Source organism: Zea mays, chromosome 10 (genome assembly GCF_902167145.1).
Source record: "Zea mays cultivar B73 chromosome 10, Zm-B73-REFERENCE-NAM-5.0, whole genome shotgun sequence".
Classification (NCBI taxonomy): Eukaryota; Viridiplantae; Streptophyta; class Magnoliopsida; order Poales; family Poaceae; genus Zea; species Zea mays.
In genome coordinates, this window is record NC_050105.1 from 147,005,247 (window position 1) to 147,023,690 (window position 18,444).

Here is an 18,444-nt window from a genome sequence, read left to right on the forward strand (position 1 = left end):
CCGTGTCCTCCGAAGATGACGTTGACCTCCCCGTCGACGCGTGGGAATGCTCCACCCCCTCCCCCTTCTTGTTGCTGAGGCCACCGAGGCTCGCCAGGCCCTCCTTGTGGTGGGGGAGGTGGTAGAGGCTGGAACGACCAGCCATTCCCGACGGAATGCTTGAAGTCTCTGCAATTCTGCAAGGTGTGGCGCATATCCTTGTGATACAGGCACTGGACATCGAGGATGTCGTCCAGTGTCCGCTCGCCTCCGCGGGGTGCACCTCGGGCACGAGAGATGGGTGGTCCGGCGGCGTGGACCTCTTCACGGGGCCTTTTCTCCCAGCGCTTGTCGGGTTGCTGGTTCGCGCCGCGCCGCGGAGCTGGCGGTGCAGGTTTCGCCCCCCCCCCCCCCCCCCGATGAGGTCCTGGGCCCGTTCGGTAGTGGTGATGTAGAGGTCTGCTTCTCGAAACAGTTGTTCGGAGGTGGTCGGCGCTTTCTGCAATATGGCTCGGACGAAGGCCGAGTCATTAGACCCCCGGTAGAAGTCCTCGATCACTGTCGCCTCAGTGACTTCGGGGATACGGTTTCTCATGGTTTGAAACCTCTTGAGGTACGACCAAAATGTTTCATCGCCCCAGCGCCTGATGGATTTGAGGTCCCATGGCTGCGCCAGCTTGTCGGAGAGGGACTGAAAGTTGGCGATGAAGCGCCGACTGAAATCACTCCAATCATCGATGCAGTGTCGTGGCAGGTGTCGTAACCACTGCAATGCATCCTGCCCAAGAACGATGGGCAAGTATGCAGTCATCACATCTTCGGTTGCCCCAGTGGCCCGGGCGGCGGTCGTATAGACGGCCAACTAGCCTCCTTGGTCCTGCTTGGGTTCATATTTGTCGACGTTGGAGACCTTAAAGTTTGGGGGGCAATGGATGGCCCTGAGACGCGGAGTAAGCGCAGATACTCCACATGTGTCCTCCTGTCGACGGTCGTGGTGCCGGTCCTAGGGAGGGGAGTTGCTGATGTGCCGTCTCGATCGTCCCCGGGTCGTGTCACCAGTTGAAGTCGTCGTCGACTCAACTCTGGTGGCGCGACTTCGTGCCGGAACGCCATGGTCCCGATCGTACTCCTCTCAGCGCCTAATCTCGTTTTCGTGCCGTTGTTCGCGTGAAACATTGATGGAGCTCCGTGCATCTCGCCGACTTTTGATGGCGTGCCGCAGGTCGCTTGGGGGATGAGCGAGGGGTAGAAGGTGATTAGCTGCCCGAGTGAGCAGTCGCCGATAGCCCTCAGCATCCGGAGTTCACGGGAGGCCATCAGCTATCCGATCCAACACTCCTCCAACTTCACTCGGTGTGTTCATTGCACGAGCAAAGTCAGGGTTCAAGTTTCACGCGAAGAGAGGGTTCTATCGTCGTAATCTCGCATCCTGCTGGGCTTGTTCTCTATCTCGGTCTTGAGCTTGCCGGCGGTCACGTCGGCGAGAATTCCTCCTTTCTCTAAAGACTCGCTCGTCAGGAGTTTCTCTCCTACTTCTGAGACTTCATCTCGGGATACAGGTTGTGCTGGGTCCCGCTCCCTAGCTTCGTGATGTCGCCGAATATTCCGACATCGGTTCCTCCATCGCTGAGCTTCTCGCTGGGGAGGTTCTTCCCCTGGCATGGTTGGCTCGTCGTCGAAGATGGGAGATGACTCCACTCTCCCCCCCCCCCCCCCCCCCGATGAAGAGGACGTCGGGGTAGAAAGGAGTTGTTGTGGTGATGAATTTATTTCCGTCCTTCTTTGAGGGCGAAGGTGTCGGAAGGACAACTTGATGGACCTCCATTCCGCTTGCTTCTTTTTTCCTCGTAATCCGCGTCCACTCCTCTATGGGCAAAGTGGGCAGCGGGGTTCTTCGGGTGAGTGAATTCCCGGCTCTTGACTTACATAAGGTAGTCTTCGCTTGGGGCGCAGGAGGTTGCACTATCTGGTGCCTTGTTCCGGTTTTCTCGGAGATTTTTGAGGAAAGCTTTTTCTCCTGTGGATCCGCTATGCGGTGTAGAATTCCTTCTTCATCTGCTACGGATGAGATGGTCCCGAAGCAGAACACGGATCCAGGGCGGAGAGCGATCTTGCACTATGAAGTGACATCCATTGAGCTAGCTTGGATCAACGACACACCCTCTACCTGGCGCGCCAGCTATCGGTGTTTGGAGCCCGACCGCGCACCCAGGGTTACCCCTCGAGGTGCTTTTGGGTAGGACGGTGTTGTTGACTATAACTCAGTGGTTCGTGCGAGACGCACGAGAGACGGTAGACAATTTTCTACAGGTTCGGGCCGCTTTGAGATGTGTAACACTCTACTTCCTGGTGTGGATCTTTATGTGGTGGGTTACAAGGGAAGTCTCCAGTATGGACAAAGCTAGTGAGCTGAGTAGATGGTCGATGAATGACTTAGAAATGATGGGGTACCCCCTAGGCCTTATATATTCGACCATGGGGCACTACATGCGTGTATGATAACGATATATACCTAAGTAATAGTGAACCGACTGAACTTATCTTCCTATAATCTTGCCGACTTATCCTTGTTTGGTTCCGACGTCCAAGGGTGTCGCGTGGGAAAATCGAATCAGAACTGTGGATAACACTTAAATCCAACGAGTCGTCTGGCCCGAGTCTGCTCATTCCCCGCGTCGGCCCATTCTGCCAGTAGTTCTCCCCTGGCCCACGAAGGGACGGCCTTGCGAGACAATAGGCCCAAAGCCTTTCGTGAGGCCTTCTTTCCTTCTAGTGGACCCGGGGGATATCCGTTCCCCACACACTTGGCACACGGGACAGTCCGGTGCAGCCAGGTGACCGTTGGCCCGTTGTCGAGCAGACGTGGTTGCCACTAATCGCGTGACCGATCGTTGACTGAGGCACGCCGGACAGTCTTATGATTTATAGCCATGGCGCCTTGGCAGAAACCCGAGAGTGGCTGGTTCGCCGGTTGACAGCCTGGGCACCAGATACTGTCTGGTGCACACCGGATAGTCCGGTGCTCCCTAGACTGGCACAAATTTGGCTAAACTTAGCCAAACACAATTTCTCCAAGTTGGTTCAACTTGAGAAGTTTCCTAGCACTTAGATGAACATAGTTAGCAACTAAAACAATTTACTAAGAGCTAGAATCATACCTTTGTTCCTTCAATGTAATAGGATTTGCAATATACACCAATATGCACTTTTCCTATGTTTCTCTATTTGCTTTTCAAATACATGTGCTTATGCTCATATGTGTAGTTGTTAGTCCATAGTAGTGTGTTGAGCATCTAATCATCAAAACAAATAGAAATGAACCAAGGGCACATTTCCCTTTCAATTGCAAAGTTAAGCTTGCTAAGCAAGGCAAACAGTCAATCCTTAAGTTTAACCCTGATGGTTTTGTGTGTAACTAGGATTACTGTCCTGACCGTGCTAGAACTCAGATGTGTAGGTTGATTGCTAAGCTTGATCTTCCTCTTAATTTTTGCGGAGTCACCTGCTTTTGAAGAGTATATTAGGCTATCTCATAATCATGTTTTAAAAAGTATCTAGACAAACCACCTCTAGTGACTTTGTTAAGTTCTTTACTGATCAGCGTAAGATAGTTATTGAATGTTTTCAATCTGTTACTTTTATTGCAATTACATCTGATATTTGGAGTGGTAATGCTAAGGAGGACTATCTTAATGTGTTTGCTCATTATGTTTCTAAGGACTGGCTATTAGAAAAGAGAGTAATTGGGCTTAGACTAATTGAAACATCTCACACTGGTGAGAACATTGCTGAGAGGGTTATGACTGTGCTTGAGGATTATGTAGTAGTTAATAAAGTTTTTTATATCCCCTTGAACAATGCATCTTCCAATTCTAAGGCAATGGAGAAGCTTAGTCCATTATGGTATAGTTATGTTGGTATTATTCTTGTAACAACGTTGTGCTTGTCATATTATAAACCTGATTGTGAAGTGTGGCTTGAAAAGGCTACAACCTTATCTTGATTCATTTAGAACTGCAATAGTTTTCTTGAATGCTTCTAATCAATGCATTGCTGCATTTAAGGGCTACTATGTTGCTATGAATGTGCGCCCTCGTAAGTTTGGCATTGACACGGCTGTGAGATGGAATTCTACATACCTTATGCTTAAGCATTTAGTTCCTTACAAGGAAATCTTTGGTGTATTCATGGACACTGACTATCCTAGAAAAGTAGGTGAGCCTAATTTGTTGACAAATTCACATTGATATGTGGCTGAAAAGTCGCTTGATTTTCTTGAACTGTTTTATGATGCTATTATGACCCTTTCTGGGGTTTACTATCCTACATCTCCACTAATAATGCATAACATTCTTGACATTGTCCAGCATTTAAATTAGTATGAGAATGATGCATTACTTAGACATGTTATTGCTCCAATGAAGTCTAAGTTTCTTAAGTATCGGAAGGATATTCATATGCTCTATGCATTTGCTTTTATATTAGATCCTAGAACCAAACTAAGGGGTTTCAACAATATCTTGAGATTATTATCTGGTCTATCTGGTACTGACTACTCACTTTACTATAGTTGTGTGAAAAGTGAATTGTTTACAATATGATCTGAAGTTTGGTACAGTTAGACAGCAAGTGCATCCTCCTCCATCTGTCACAGGTAAAAGAAAACAAAACTGGGGATTGATTTATGGATCCGATTCTACCTCTGAGTTCCCATATCCTGGTTCTAGCACTCCTAACCTTGGTAGTGGAACATCAGCATCTACTTTGCTTCAACAAGCATACTTTAGTGATGGCCTTAGTTCACTTGACATAGAATTGTCCACCTACCTGGACCGTGACACTTTGCAGAAGTTTGATGAGGACTTCAATATCCTAAATTGGTGGCATGAACATAAGTTGTCCTATCTGTTCTCTCCATCTTAGCTATGGATGTTATTTTTGTTCTTGTCTCAACTATCTCCTTAGAATCTGCATTTAGTCTGTGGCAGGATAATCGAGAAACGACGACGGCGCCAAGCACCAGAAATGGTAGAGATGCTTCTTTGCATGAAAGACTGAGAACTCGGTGAAGCTAGAGGGCAGCACTGTACACAGGACCAAGAACTTGAAAATGTATTTGAAGGACTTTGTCTTGATGACCCTTAGAGCAGCCATTGCAGTTGGTCTGGACATCTGGTCCTACTCTAATCCTCCTCCAATTCTTCCTAGTTCCTACTTTATTCTGTTGATCTGGACATCTGGTTATGTAAGTTGTAACTGAACAACCTTATAAGACATGAACTATTAAATTAGAGCTGGGATGTACTCTTTTTTTCTTTCTAGGGTTTTCTCACGAGGAGTGAGTTTTTACCTAGAAAGGTTTTTAATGAGGCAGTCATTGCATGAGCAGCTCTAATCCTTTATTTAAGATCTACTCTTTATCTCAAATGTGTGAATGTGCAAGTGTGAATCTATGTATACTTCTGATTTGTGTATACTGAATTACTGATAGTTGTGATCTCATGTACTTTTGATCTGTGTATACAGTTTACATATAGTTGTGCATTGTGATATATGTAAAGTCTCCATATAGTTGTGATGTGCAAGTGTCTGTAAAGTCTCCATATATATGTGTAAATTGTGTGATGTGAATCTGTGATCTAAGTTCTAAGGTGAATGGATAATGGTTCTGGTATTTGTCGTGCTTGGGCTAGCATAGACTCCTTCATAGACCGTGTTTTTTGGGCTAGCCCGACACAATCGGGCCGATACAGTGTCGTGCTCGTTTTGAAATAGCAGTCCATTGGACAGCACGGCCCGACATGGTTTGAAGCTTCAGGCTTAATTGTGTGGGGCTCAAAAGGGCCGAGCCAAAACATGGTCGGGCTAGGTCGGGCCGTGCCGGCTGTTTGGACATCTATAGATACAAAGGGAGCCGGAAAGGAACAGACGCGGCCACGCGGGTACATGTGACATCCCAATGTCGCCGGTCGCTGGCGACGTGCCGGATCTTTCCGGCCTTGTCCGTGCCCGCAACAACGCGTTCCAAGAGAAGATCGAACGGAGGCGAAGCAGGGGCCGCGACGCCCCTATGGCCGGCCGGAGGCGAGCGGAAGGCGGTGGTGTACTTCACGAGCCTCCGCGGCGTGCGCAAGACGTTCGTGGACTGCTGCGCCGCACGCAGCAACCTGCGCAGCTACGGCGTGCGCCTGGACGAGCGCGACGTCTCCATGCACGCCGTCTTCAAGGCCGAGCTCACGGAGCTCCTCGGGCCCAGGTTCGCAGCCGCCGCGCTTCCGCGCGTGTTCATCGACTGGCGGTACCTCGGCGGCGCCGAGGACGTGCACTTCCTGCACGAGGCGGGCGAGCTCAGGCGCGCGCTGGAGGGGTGCGAGGCCGCGCCCTCGCAGAAGCTCGGGTACATTGAAGCATGCGCCGCCTGCGGCGACATCCGATTCGTGCCGTGCGAGACGTGCTACGGCAGCTGCAAGATCTTCGTCGAGGACGACGACTTGGACGACAGGTATAACGACGTCGGCGAGTTCCGGCGGTGTCCCGATTGTAATGAGAATGGCCTCGTCAGATACTCAGATGTATGTTGCTGTTAATGCTTGTACCGCGTACGCTATGGTAGATTAGCCATTTTTTTTGTCTGTACGTAGTTTGTAACATAATTTTGGTAGGAACAGGATCCTCATAATAATTACGTGCCTAGTACCTAATTCATGTGTGAAAATAAAGGAGTTTCAAGAGAAACTGCTCGAGCTGTTGATGATCCTATAGAACTGTTGAAAAAGTAGCGAAACCTTTTTTTACTCGGGCATCAGAAACATTATATTCTTAATAGAACACTTGTCTGGGGGAGAAAGATTTGTTTTGTCCCTCCAGATTATATATTTCTTTAGCTGCAGCCTTTTCATCATGAAGCGCAAAATGGTCAGTAATTGCAAGGATTGTTGATAGATAAACAAAATTTGAACAACATCTGATAACTGGAGGATAAAAGGGTGGATAACGAATCAAGTACACATTTTTTGAGTACTTTTTAAAAAATTAACATAATGTTATGTGTCATGGCCCTCTGGGACCCAACTTCAAACCGAGCCAAAGTCAAAAGTCAAGATCAACTAATTTCTATTTTAAAAGAAAAAAAATTGTGGGGCCATCGAGCTGGCTCAACGAGTTTTGCCACGTAGATAAACAAACGAGAGGCATATCAAGAGAAAACATAAATTCAAAAGAAAAGGAGCTAGGCCACCGATGCAAGGGAAGGCAGCACCCAACAGCGATGCGAGAATATGAAATGAGCAGAAAGTCAGAAACATGACTGCACGATCACTCGACTCCATTTGCAATAATCAAACTTATTAGTGCAAACGCAGTGTACGTCTCCTTTTAATTTATACAACAAATCAACAATGTTGTCTGTTATAAATATACATCGAACAACAACACTTCAAGCATCCTATTAAGGTGTTCGTCCTCATGTTTAGTAACTGAAAAAGGATGGATTGTATGTTTTGTTTTTCACTTAACTCTGTCTGCCATGAGCGGCCAGATCAGCCGCGGCCTTGGCAGCCCTAGTAAGAGCATCAGACAACATCATGGCTCCTGCAGAGAAGTAGCTGCTGGTGACGATACCATTTACCACCTTAGCTGCAGTTCTTCCAGTGGCAGTAGCTACCGTCTTGGTCGTCTCCGTTACGCGATATGTCTCATCGACCGATCGCATTGCACCGACACCAGCACTGACCCTGTCAGTTAAACCAATTCTCTTGCTCAGCTCTGCAGCCTTGGCTGCAGCTGCAGCTGTTAATCCGCGGGACTCATCAAAGGCTCTAGCCTTAGCCAAAGCGTCCTTGCTGAGCACGTACCCCTTTGCTAGCATCGTCTTCACGATATCTTGAGCCACTGTAAGAGCTTCCTGCGGAGTAGTGTTGTACTGGCATGATTGATAACTCTGTTCATAAAAATTTAACATCAGCCATACATTTGGGATTGGGAGAATGAATCGCTGTTCAGACATCAAAGAGGATTATTTTGAGAGTTTAGACTAGTTTGCTTAAAATGTCTATGCTGGAACGAGATAAGCTTCCTTCCTTTTTTTTCTCAGTTCTTATCACTATGCATCTCTAAAGTGTGAAAACCACATTTTAACTCATTTGATTTCAATATTTACCCTCAGTTCGCAAGCCTCTCTACATTTGAGATCCTATTCACAAACCTTTAAATATTTGACCCTGCGTTCCCGCACTCTTTCAATGTAAGAGATTTCTCAGATTTCCTCTCCTTTTCTGTTCTCAATTATATCTTCTCATTTCTCAGGAGACGGGGAAAAGACCGAAATTACCCTGCCTGAACAGCCTACTTCATTTGTGCCATCCGACCCTCGGTTCACGCGCCTCCTCGACATCATCTCCCCAGTCAAAGGATCCATCAAGATGGAGGGGAAGGATGGCCTGCTATTACGGTGGGCGGCCTCCAGCGATGGTCGGCCATGCTCGGCCCAAACCCTAGGTCGTTGTGCCAGAGAAGAGTGGCGGGCGGCCACTGGCAACGGTCGGTGGCGGCGGGTACTCGTCGTCGCAGTCACGACGATGCCCGCGAAGAAAAACGCAAACACGATTCCAGCGGACGCGACAGGTTTGGCGATAAGATGTGGGGGTATTTTTTGTCTTTTCCCGTGTCCAGAGGAGCCAAAGATATAATAGAAAATAGAACAGGAGAGAAAATCTGAAAAATCTCCAGATCGAAAGAACTCACGTGTCCAGGACTAGGTTTCGAAAGGCTTGCGAATTGGGTGTTGAATGTATAGAGGCTTGCAAATTGAGGGTTAAATATCGAAATTTCTCTCTGTTATGTAACAGAGATGAGCATAACCAGGTGATTTGGTATTTGGTAAGTTACGTGGCAACATTGCCACTTATGCATAAGAGCATCTGCGCTTATCAACACCAAGGACGCCACTCCAAGCAACTTAATTAGCATGACTGGTGTGATGCAAATCATGTGTGTCACTAGAGATAATTTGCTTAGACGCCAAATGACTAAATCCAATAAATTTTCATATACTGGGGAAACTGGTTGCTCAAGGCAGAAATGAATTCTATCTACAAAAATGCTTCCTTAACTACGCACAAAAATAGTTGATGGCAAGATGCATACCGTGTATTCAATTTCCTCTTCAACCTCCCAAGTTGGCCTGTCCCAGAAATTAAAAGTCTCCTCAGGTTGTCCCCAATAAGTTATGCATACCGGCTGATCCACAATAGTAGCCCCCTATCGAAGATGTGAACTGTTATTAGGGGCACAACAAAAGAAATAGGTACTTGGTACCCAGGAGACTTTGTTGACAAAGTGCCAAAGTGGTTCAGTAAAGAAGCATATGGGCATATGGCCAGCTTCCAGGTCACTCCAAAGCAAAGCACAAACTGGAAAGATTGGGTTTCACTACCCAAAGATGCACACAACCTTGAAATGCGTAGAAGACTGACACTGCACCTTTTTTTGGGTGGGGTGGGGTGGGGTGGGAGTGGGGGGTCAATATCCATTTAAGAATTCAGATAGTTTTGATAGAGGTGAACAGGACATCACAAGAGAAAAAAAATGCGTGTGTACATAAAGCTTTAGGCCTCTTCGGTACATAGGAAGGAGAAACTTAATCTGACATTTTTTCTTCTGAATGGTGTACACACTAAAAAGAGGCTCAACACCTTTCTTGCTTTATAGGAAAATTATTTTATCAGTAAAGCCACCATAGGTATCAGCCACATCAAGAGTGATACATTTAATTTCTGCGGAGGACATTGTTGTAAAAAAAAAAAGACAACTTACACTGAGCAATACCGCAGTTTCCAAGGCAAAGCGCTCCTTGAATGTCACATAAGCAGTAGCACCGTATTCTCCTGATCTGTAATGTTTAAATTGACCATGAAATTGATGACAGGGGTGTGTCATAAAACAAGATTTTAAATTATGAGACCAGAGTACTCCAAAGATAAGATCATTCTATGAGGTAACTGCATGACAAGCACGGTCAATGTCAATAGTTGTTCAACACATGGATATCAAAATAACCAGCATAGTTTTTGTGGATCAAATGTTTTAAAATTAGAATGTTTGAGTGGAAAGACAGATAATAATTATGCCTTTTCAGTTAAAAAGTTAAGATGTCATTTATCTGCTATGAGAAGTGAGTGAGATACATAACATTTGCTTACTCAGGAAAAAAAAGGAGAGAGATAGAGAGGAAATTTTTTTTAAAAAAAAAAACATCACCTGATAAGTTCAACATGTTCAATAGGGCCAGAGAACGAAAAGAACTCATAAAGATCACTTTCAGATACTCTGCTCGAGAGGTTAGTGACTTGTACAGTGTGCCCTGTTTCACTCATGGTTCTGGAGGTCATCAAACAGAAGAAAAAAAAAGTAAAAATTTAGTATTTCCTGTTATATACATGTGAAATTGGACAGGCACAGTAGTTTCCAACTTTAGTCAGTAGAACATGTAACATCATTACAAGCACGAAGTAGTTTCTGCTTGTGTATCTCATTGGGAAGAACCTTTTGGTTGAGTTTATTGTATCCTGCCTATAGCTATTGTCCAGAAGAATAATTTGGTGTAAAGTCTCCATCAGAACTAAAATTTTAAATGAATATATGTTCCTTTTAAGTAGATGTAGAAAATAGTTACACCACATCAATAGCAATGAAACAAGAAGGATATACCATACACACATCAGTTGGCCCACTGAAACGTCCATATTTCCATTAGCTATTACAATCTTTACAAAACTAGGCATACTGTAATAGAATCACCAGTAATACGAGATCTATATATACAGTTCAGTGCAAATAATATAAAAGTAAAAGGTGAATTACTGCAGCTTTTCATCTCTCCTTAACAGCATATACATTCTCTTCTTTTTTCTTTCAGGCTGGGTATTGAATAACTGAAGTGTGAATTTCACTGTGACTGACTTATGATACATGGCCATTTGACAACACAAATCAACCTCATTATTGTTAATTATTCGATTCTATGAATATGAAACAGTTATAAGATGCTATCAAGGAGAAATTCTGTTTGCAAGATCAATGCTGGGGCAAGATTGGTTCCTAGTAGCCCCGAAACAAGGAAGGCATGAACACTACAGTGTAGAGGTTTCAAAATTCAAGTGAAGAGGAACTAGCAGAACCTTGGTACTGTCCTGGCAGCAATACTTGTGGCTAACAGGGAAATGGTTGGTCAAATACCATCGTAGGAATATTATGGATCCGGAGGAGTTACAATTATCAAGTGCAATAGCATTTCAGTAAACCTACTACACCTGCTACAATACCGATTATTCCCTCATAGCTAGTGCCATTTGTTATTTTTTTTTCAGAACCCAACCACTCACCATATATTTCTTCACAAAGCCTTAACCATTCATCCAGCAGGCTTCATATCCATATCCTCAGCAACTAAATTAAGCATCCTAAATAAACGAAACATTTTTCTGTAAATGTAGGTAGCAAACACCTGGCCCGATTCAGCACAAAGAAGACTAGATGGAGAAAATAGGGTGCATAAGGGTTACAGATTATGCAACGGAAACTATATTGAACAGGTACAGGTCCTGAACAAAACTAGGGCACAGCGTAACTGACCAGTCAACAAAGAAAGGAACAATAGGCAGACGATCCGATCGATCCAGGCTCTCCTCGCACAAACCGATTAACCGGCATAGAAATCCGATGCGCCGGAGGCAAATCACCACCGAAGCAACCACAAATGAACCCAAAAAAATGACAGCAATACAGGGCACAAGGAGAGCGAGGAAGGAGCCTTACCTTACCCTTGTTTCGACTCCTCGCTCCCCCACCAAGGTCTGCACGTTTGGCGACGCTTCCCGCACCAGCAGCAGCACTTCACCCACCGCACAAGCGCGGAGCGGCAGAAGCGAGCCCGTCCAGAGCGCCTGATGAGCCCGTCGGCGCGGCCTTTAGTGGCGTGTGGGGCAAGGGCGCGACCTCGATCTCCCACCTACTAATCAGCCGGTGTTCATTTCCGCGCGCGCGCGCACCGGATCCCCCCTCCCCGCCTTGGCAGTTGGGCGTTAGCACTTGGGCCGAGGCACCACGACAGAAGGGGGGGTGGGGGGGTTAAAAGTGGCGTGGCGTCCTCGAGATCGGAATAGGGTAGTGAACTGGCAGTGCCGCAGTGGGCTATTGGGCGTCTCGGACTCTCAACCCAAGCGTTTTGGTCAAGGATAGGATGACAAACGGTAAACCCGAAACCAGGTGCGAGCACTTGTGGTTGGATTAGGGGGTGAGGGCCATAACTAACTAATCAGTGATCAACATAACAGCGAGTGGGATTAGAGATCTAGAGGGCGGAACAATCGCCTGATAGGCGGCAAAACTATCTAGTTACAATTTCAGTTACATGTAGAGAAACTACTACAAGAAACAAAGTCAGTACCAGCTGCTAGCACTTCACCATCTTTGTTTCTGCAACGAAACCCCACCCACCAGATTTTTTTTTCGCCACAAAACCCCAACCGCCTTGATCTATTGTAGATTTCCTCTAGCAACGAGTTCTTTTGAGCTGTTGGAAGCTTCTGAACACTTACTTTATCGTCTCAAGCGACTGCTGGAAGCTTCTTAAGACACTTTATCACGTCAATCAACTGTGCCACAAAGCATGAAAAAAAATGAAATGCCAATGGAGGTGCTAGGTATATGTGTGGAAAATATGGGATTCCATCATTCCAAGAATTTGCCACATCACCATTCACGAGAGGAATTATCTCAAGCTATTACAATGACTTCGTCTGGTTGTGACTGAATTCATACTATTGACTTGTCTGGTTGTGACTGAATTCATACTTACTCATCATCAGACAGACAGCACAAAAACAAACATTGCATAAACATCGGATTTGAGTAACACAGCAAGCATTACCTACGTTGATTGGGAAATTCACTGATGGGAATGACAGTTGACGCATCTTTGGCAACCATCAGCAAGACATGGAGTCAGATCTGCGGTCCTCATAGGCTAAGCGAGAACCTAGCAGTTTTCTATGTAAAAAACTACAAAATTTGACACATTTGCTTATCAGCTTGGATGATGCACTGCTAGTCGAACACCTTTATTTCGCAAAAGAAAGGGGTCATCAGATGAAAACAACCATCACATCGCTGCAACCGGACGCTGCCAGGCAAAATCATATAGCCCAACTAATAAGGACAATATGGCAAACTGCACCAAACTGAGAATTATTAAGGATAATACAGCAAACTCCGCCAAATAGAGCACGGAAACTAACAATGTCTAGCTACAACACAATTTTGATAGCGGGTAAGAGGATAAAGTGCTCAGGAACTTTATAGATCATAAGAAAAGTAGCAGATAAAGTTAAATCAAGAGTAAATGTCGCTTTGACAGACTCTAGAATTTTTAAATATGTTAGGTTATTTGGACTAATTGATTGATGCTCTCGCTAATTTGTAACTGTTTGACAACGAGGCTAACTGGGTCATTGAATCTATTTGAAGAGTTCCAACAGACCAACACAGACTTCTCTTCGTATCCAAAAGTTCAATCAGTGTACTTTGTTAAAAAGGATAAGATTCTTCTTTGACCGAAAACTGGCAGTAGAGAGTAATGTTCTACTAAATGAAGCTTAACAATAACATTCTCAATCCTAACTATCGGTTCTATGTAAATGTAACAGTGCACAGGAAGTTAAAGGTTCTACTAGAATTGATTTCATACTGCCACAAACAGAAGTATGAGGCATTTAATAAGACAAATTTACCTGCACTAAGAACACCATTCCCTAGCATTCTGGAACATCCGCAACCAAGGGCTGGGTCCACTCTTCTCAACATGCCATTCCTTGGGATACCATGGGTATTGCCACATCATGAAGCAACGCTCCGGATGTGGCATCATAGCAAGGTGCCTCCCATCAGGGGAGCAAAGGTGTCCAATGCCTAGTGGAGAACCATTAGGATTGAAGGGATAGGTCTCGGTTATGTTGTTAAAATCATCGCAATATCGGACAGGTGCCAGATTAAACTTCACAACAGTAGCTAGAACATTTTCATTGGGAAGAAAGCTCTTCCCTCACCATGAGCACTCCAAACGCCCAAGGTAGAACCTTCCATCCCTTTGAACATTATAGCAGGAGAAACCCCAAATGACACACTAGTAAACCGGCACTCGAAACGACTGGATTCATTGTGAATAAACCTAGGCTGGGTATATCTCCACCTTTACTAAGGTCTTGTTCGGTTATTTCTAATACACATGGATTGGATGAGATTATAAAAAATTAAGAAGAAGTTTGATTTGTTTGGGATTCAAACTCATCCAATCTCACTCAATCCATATGAATTGAGAGCTAACCGAACAAGCCCTAATAGAGAACCTCCAGCATCAGATCCTGGCACCTAGCCAAGAAGGGCCATAAGTCGACAACCATTATATACTCCAAGGTTGAATGTGTCTGTCCTACCGTAGAAATCCTGAAATTGCTGAATTAGCCCTTGTTCGATTATTCCTATCCCATGTGAATTGAATGAGACTGAAAATTATAAAAGATTTTGACTTGATTAGGATTTAAAACCACTCAATCCCACCTAATCCACATGGATTGAGAGCAAAACAAACAAGCCCTTAGGGCATGTTTGGAAACCAGAGTATTGGAGGGATTGAGGGGGCTATAATCCCTTGCTATTCAAAATTAAATAACAAGGGATTATAGCCCCCTCAATCCCCTCCAATACCCTTTGTTCCAAACAAGCCCTTAGTGGGTTTGTTAAACCTAATTGACTCAGCCCAACCTTTTGCTGAATCCAGCACATCTGCAAAACAAACAAGCCCATAGGGGTTTTTGCTGAATCCAGTACGTTCAGAACTCCAGATTAGTTAAACGAGGACAGAGGCACCTAATATCCCCTGCAAACTCCAAAGTCAGATAAAACGCAGGGCGCAACAACAACTACACAAGCACATCCAAGAGTTGCAATAGTTATTATTGTGTGCGGCCAATCAAGCAGACAACGCTTCACGCATCTTAGAGTTAAGTTTGTACTTACTACCAGCAGCTAGCAAACCTTAAGTAAAAGTGCCATTGAGGCTGCAGGCAGCTGGCTCATGGTTTATTAGTTCAGAATAAAAGACAACAACATTCGTAGATTAAGATTAGTCATACTCCAGTCGTACCTGGTAGGGTAGGACGTACATGAAAGCACTTCCTTTCATTTAACAAAGCCAATTAGTTATCTCAAAGTACATCAACAACATTAACCTCTGCTACTAGTCGTGTAGTAGCAGCACCAGCAGCATCATCATTTGAAACCTGATGCTTGCTTGTCTGTCCATCGATCTCCCGCCCATATTATTTGCAAAACCTCTCATATCCGACTTGGATTAACATCCAAACCGATCGCAAAGCAGAGATGTCGACGACGACGGACGACCACAATGCAAGCTTACATCAAAGTACAAGATCGAATTGCTCACCACCAGCTAGCTAGCTAGTGACTGCTATGTCTGCTAAATAAAGCGCCATATATATAGCTCAGCTAGCAGCTACTAATAATATCCTCGGGCACAGTGCTAGTACTAGTAGTTTAGTAGCTAGACAGCGGCAGGGGCAGCTAATAATGAGCAATTGCAGATTGGAAGTACGGTAGATAGGCTGGCATGCAGCGCGTGCCTCTGAGATCTGACCGCCGCCGTGCGTGCGTGCGTGCATATATATACGCGCTCTCACCGGAAGCTTTTGCCTTTGGTGGTGGTCACATGAGCAGCAGGCTCCTGATGACGGCGGCCTGCTCGCTGGTGACATCGGCGGAGGCGAGCAGCTCGGCGAGCAGCTCGCTGAGGTTGTCCACCTCCTGGTGCAGGCTCCTGATGTAGTTGCACGTGTCCTGCAGCACCCTCGCCGCCGAGGCCGAGGCCGAGCCCTGCGTTTATTCTCCGTCGCGTTGTCCCTTTGTGAGCTTGCTGCGTATATATAAGGATCGGAGAGGTCTACGTACGACGAGGACGACGGGCAAACGACTGAACAGCCTGCTGGCGGCTGCACTGCACTACTAGTATAGTAGTACATCAGAGCTAGCGCGTGCTTACCCTGTGTGCGCCATTGCGAGTATGAGAGTTCGGGAGGAGCAGAGCCTGGATCTTGGACAGCAGCTCGGAGATCTGGTCCTCTGAGATGGACCTCGACGTCGTCGACGATGGGAGCGCGCTCCCCGCCGCACGCCGTGCGCGTGACGCCCTCCGGCCGCTGGACATGTCGACGATTGCTGTTGCTGCGACCTGCTGACCCTGATTTTATATATATATGTGGATCGGAGCTAGCTATAGCTGGTGGTAAGATCGGGCTGGCACTGGCCGAGCTTGCAGGCGAAATAAACGTAGCTTAGCTAGCTAGAAGAGCGAGTAGACAAGAGCTGTAGCTTGCTTTAATTAAGGCAGGTGATTTGCAAAGATGGAGCAGAGTGAGCTGCTGCTATACCTATATATATATATATATATATATATAATGTGACGATGAGAGATGGCCGGGCTGCAGCCTGCGAGTGATGGAGGGTGGTGGTATGGACTATGAAGGCAGGCAGCTGCTGAAACGGAGTGGTGGACGCATGGCGATGGGAGCAACGAACGACCAAGCGTTGGTTTCTGGATTTGTCTCTACTAGCTAGTACGTGTTGTGGCGTGGGTTTTCTATTCCCTATTTCTGCGCCTGTGTCTGCGTGTGTGGCTGGCTGGCTGGCTCCACCGCCTGGATGGATGGATCTGCATAGTTCCATGCAGCAGAGCACATACAGGGGGCAGAGAGCATCATATCGATCTCCCAACCCTGTTCGTCAATAGATGAATCGGCCGTCTATATATACTCTACAGCAAGCAGAATCTTGTTTATTTATGTAATAAATTCGTCGCAAATTGTTTACGAGCACACAGTTCTCTTCTCGTTTTCAGCCGCGGAGAACATCTAGGGATGCTGGAAAAAAATCTGCACGCAGGCAGCAGGGCCGTGGGGGCGAGAGATTAGATTATACTATATATAAAATGGTCTCGGGCAGTCGAGGACGGTACGAACGACTGCGTACGTGGTGGATTGATTTGGACCGAAACCTCTCTCAGCACAGACATGATCACGCCCACGCTACTCAGCTGTCCGGAAAGACAGACTGCGTGCCGGGCAACAACTCGATCGAGAGGAACACTGCACGGCTACCGGCACACCAGATGTGCTGTGCACCCTGCAGCATCGATCCATCGCCTTTCAGGCCAGGGCCAGGTATATATGTGGGTCGGTTTCGCCTTGTTTGTCGCTCGTCGTCTCTGTGTGAACTGGGATTTTCCAGTCGTGTGCGACGCCGACGACCCTACAGTTAGAGATGGCAATGGTAAATACCCACCGGGTATTACTACCCCATACTCATACCCACAACATAAAAATAACTCCACCGTGTCACCCATATACACTAGCGGGTATGGATTTACCCCCATACCCATACCCATGTGGGTATGGGTTACCCATCGGGTCACCCGTACCCACAAAAGCTAAACATCTATCAAAATATTATATGATACAAATGTCAAGTTTATCCATCTAAATACCATTACAAAATTTCTAGCATCATTTAACCATCCATTCAACACACCAAAGATAATTGGATAAAGTAGTAACACTATGATAGTACTACATAGCATATTACATGTTTCATTACATGGTCATTAAATTATCGTTAAGCCTTCTATGACATTATGGCTTAAAAGGTTGTTAAATAGTAAAAAAGATGGATGACTAAAGTCAAAGTTCATGCTTGGACTAAGTTTATATTGGATATTTTATACCCATGGGTTAACGGGTATGGGTGAAGGCGAAATGTTCTAATACCCGTTTACTCATTGGGTAAAGATTTTTGCCCAATAACAGACCCACGGGTAGAATATTTAGCTCACATACATACCCTAATGGAGTAAATACCCATCGGTTATCGGGTCGCGGGTACCCATTGCCATCTCTACGTACAGTGTGCTGCTACGTGCTTGGCCCATGCTTCCACGTACGGATCCACGCCCCCACCCCCTGCTGTAACCTGCGTGCACGCGCCGCTATTTCCAGAGACTCGCAATCGCGCCATGCCGCCATGTCTACTAGTAGATTTTTCATTTGTTTTAACAATTTTATAACTCATGCAGCAAGTATTCATACAGCAATCACACGAGTATCTCTCGTGAATCAGGCTGAACACACACAACGGAAGCTACAGTCATTTTCGGCGGCCAGGAACCGCCGAAAATAAATTATTTTCGATGACCTCAGGCCTATTTTCGGCAGTCCCTGACCGCCAGAAATAATCAGCCGAAAATAAGCCTTTATTTTCGGCGGTCAGTGACCCGCCGCCAAAAATAGTCTATTTTCGGCGGCCAGCTGCTCAGCCGTCAAAAATAAATGTTGACTAACGGCG

At 45.9% G+C, this 18,444-nt stretch overlaps 2 protein-coding genes and 1 pseudogene across 9 annotated transcripts; 1 reads left to right on the plus strand and 2 right to left on the minus strand.

Annotated features, from left to right (window-relative positions):
• The first annotated feature begins 5,923 nt into the window (after positions 1-5,923).
• On the plus strand, positions 5,924-6,862 carry LOC103642937 (uncharacterized protein At5g39865-like; annotated as a pseudogene).
• Positions 6,863-7,282: 420 nt separating this feature from the next.
• Positions 7,283-12,135, minus strand: LOC100282237 (uncharacterized). Of its 8 annotated transcripts, none has more exons than XM_008663697.4 (6): positions 11,799-12,135; positions 11,361-11,438; positions 10,237-10,356; positions 9,793-9,868; positions 9,124-9,237; positions 7,283-7,918 (listed from the first exon to the last, which is right to left on the minus strand). In XM_008663697.4, exons 3-6 carry the CDS (start codon positions 10,350-10,352, stop codon positions 7,490-7,492), a joined length of 735 nt encoding a protein of 244 aa, XP_008661919.1. In that variant the 5' UTR covers positions 10,353-10,356; positions 11,361-11,438; positions 11,799-12,135; the 3' UTR covers positions 7,283-7,489.
• A 3,059-nt stretch (positions 12,136-15,194) lies between these two features.
• Positions 15,195-16,809, minus strand: LOC103642111 (transcription factor ILI1). Its single transcript, XM_008665425.2, has 2 exons — positions 16,091-16,809; positions 15,195-15,924 (listed from the first exon to the last, which is right to left on the minus strand). Exons 1-2 carry the CDS (start codon positions 16,253-16,255, stop codon positions 15,757-15,759), a joined length of 333 nt encoding a protein of 110 aa, XP_008663647.1. The 5' UTR covers positions 16,256-16,809; the 3' UTR covers positions 15,195-15,756.
• Positions 16,810-18,444: the final 1,635 nt, after the last annotated feature.

Excerpts from the sequence above, each read along its gene's own strand:
- LOC100282237 (XM_008663694.3), bottom strand. The coding sequence starts at position 10,352 with ATGAGTGAAACAGGGCACACTGTACAAGTCACTAACCTCTCGAGCAGA. Across the intron at positions 9,869-10,236 it reads GAACATGTTGAACTTATCAG|ATCAGGAGAATACGGTGCTA; the intron begins GTGATGTTTTTT and ends TAAACATTACAG. Across the intron at positions 7,919-9,123 it reads AAGAGGAAATTGAATACACG|AGTTATCAATCATGCCAGTA; the intron begins GTATGCATCTTG and ends TTTTATGAACAG.
- LOC103642111 (XM_008665425.2), bottom strand. The coding sequence starts at position 16,255 with ATGTCCAGCGGCCGGAGGGCGTCACGCGCACGGCGTGCGGCGGGGAGC. Across the intron at positions 15,925-16,090 it reads CTCGCAATGGCGCACACAGG|GGCTCGGCCTCGGCCTCGGC; the intron begins GTAAGCACGCGC and ends GAATAAACGCAG.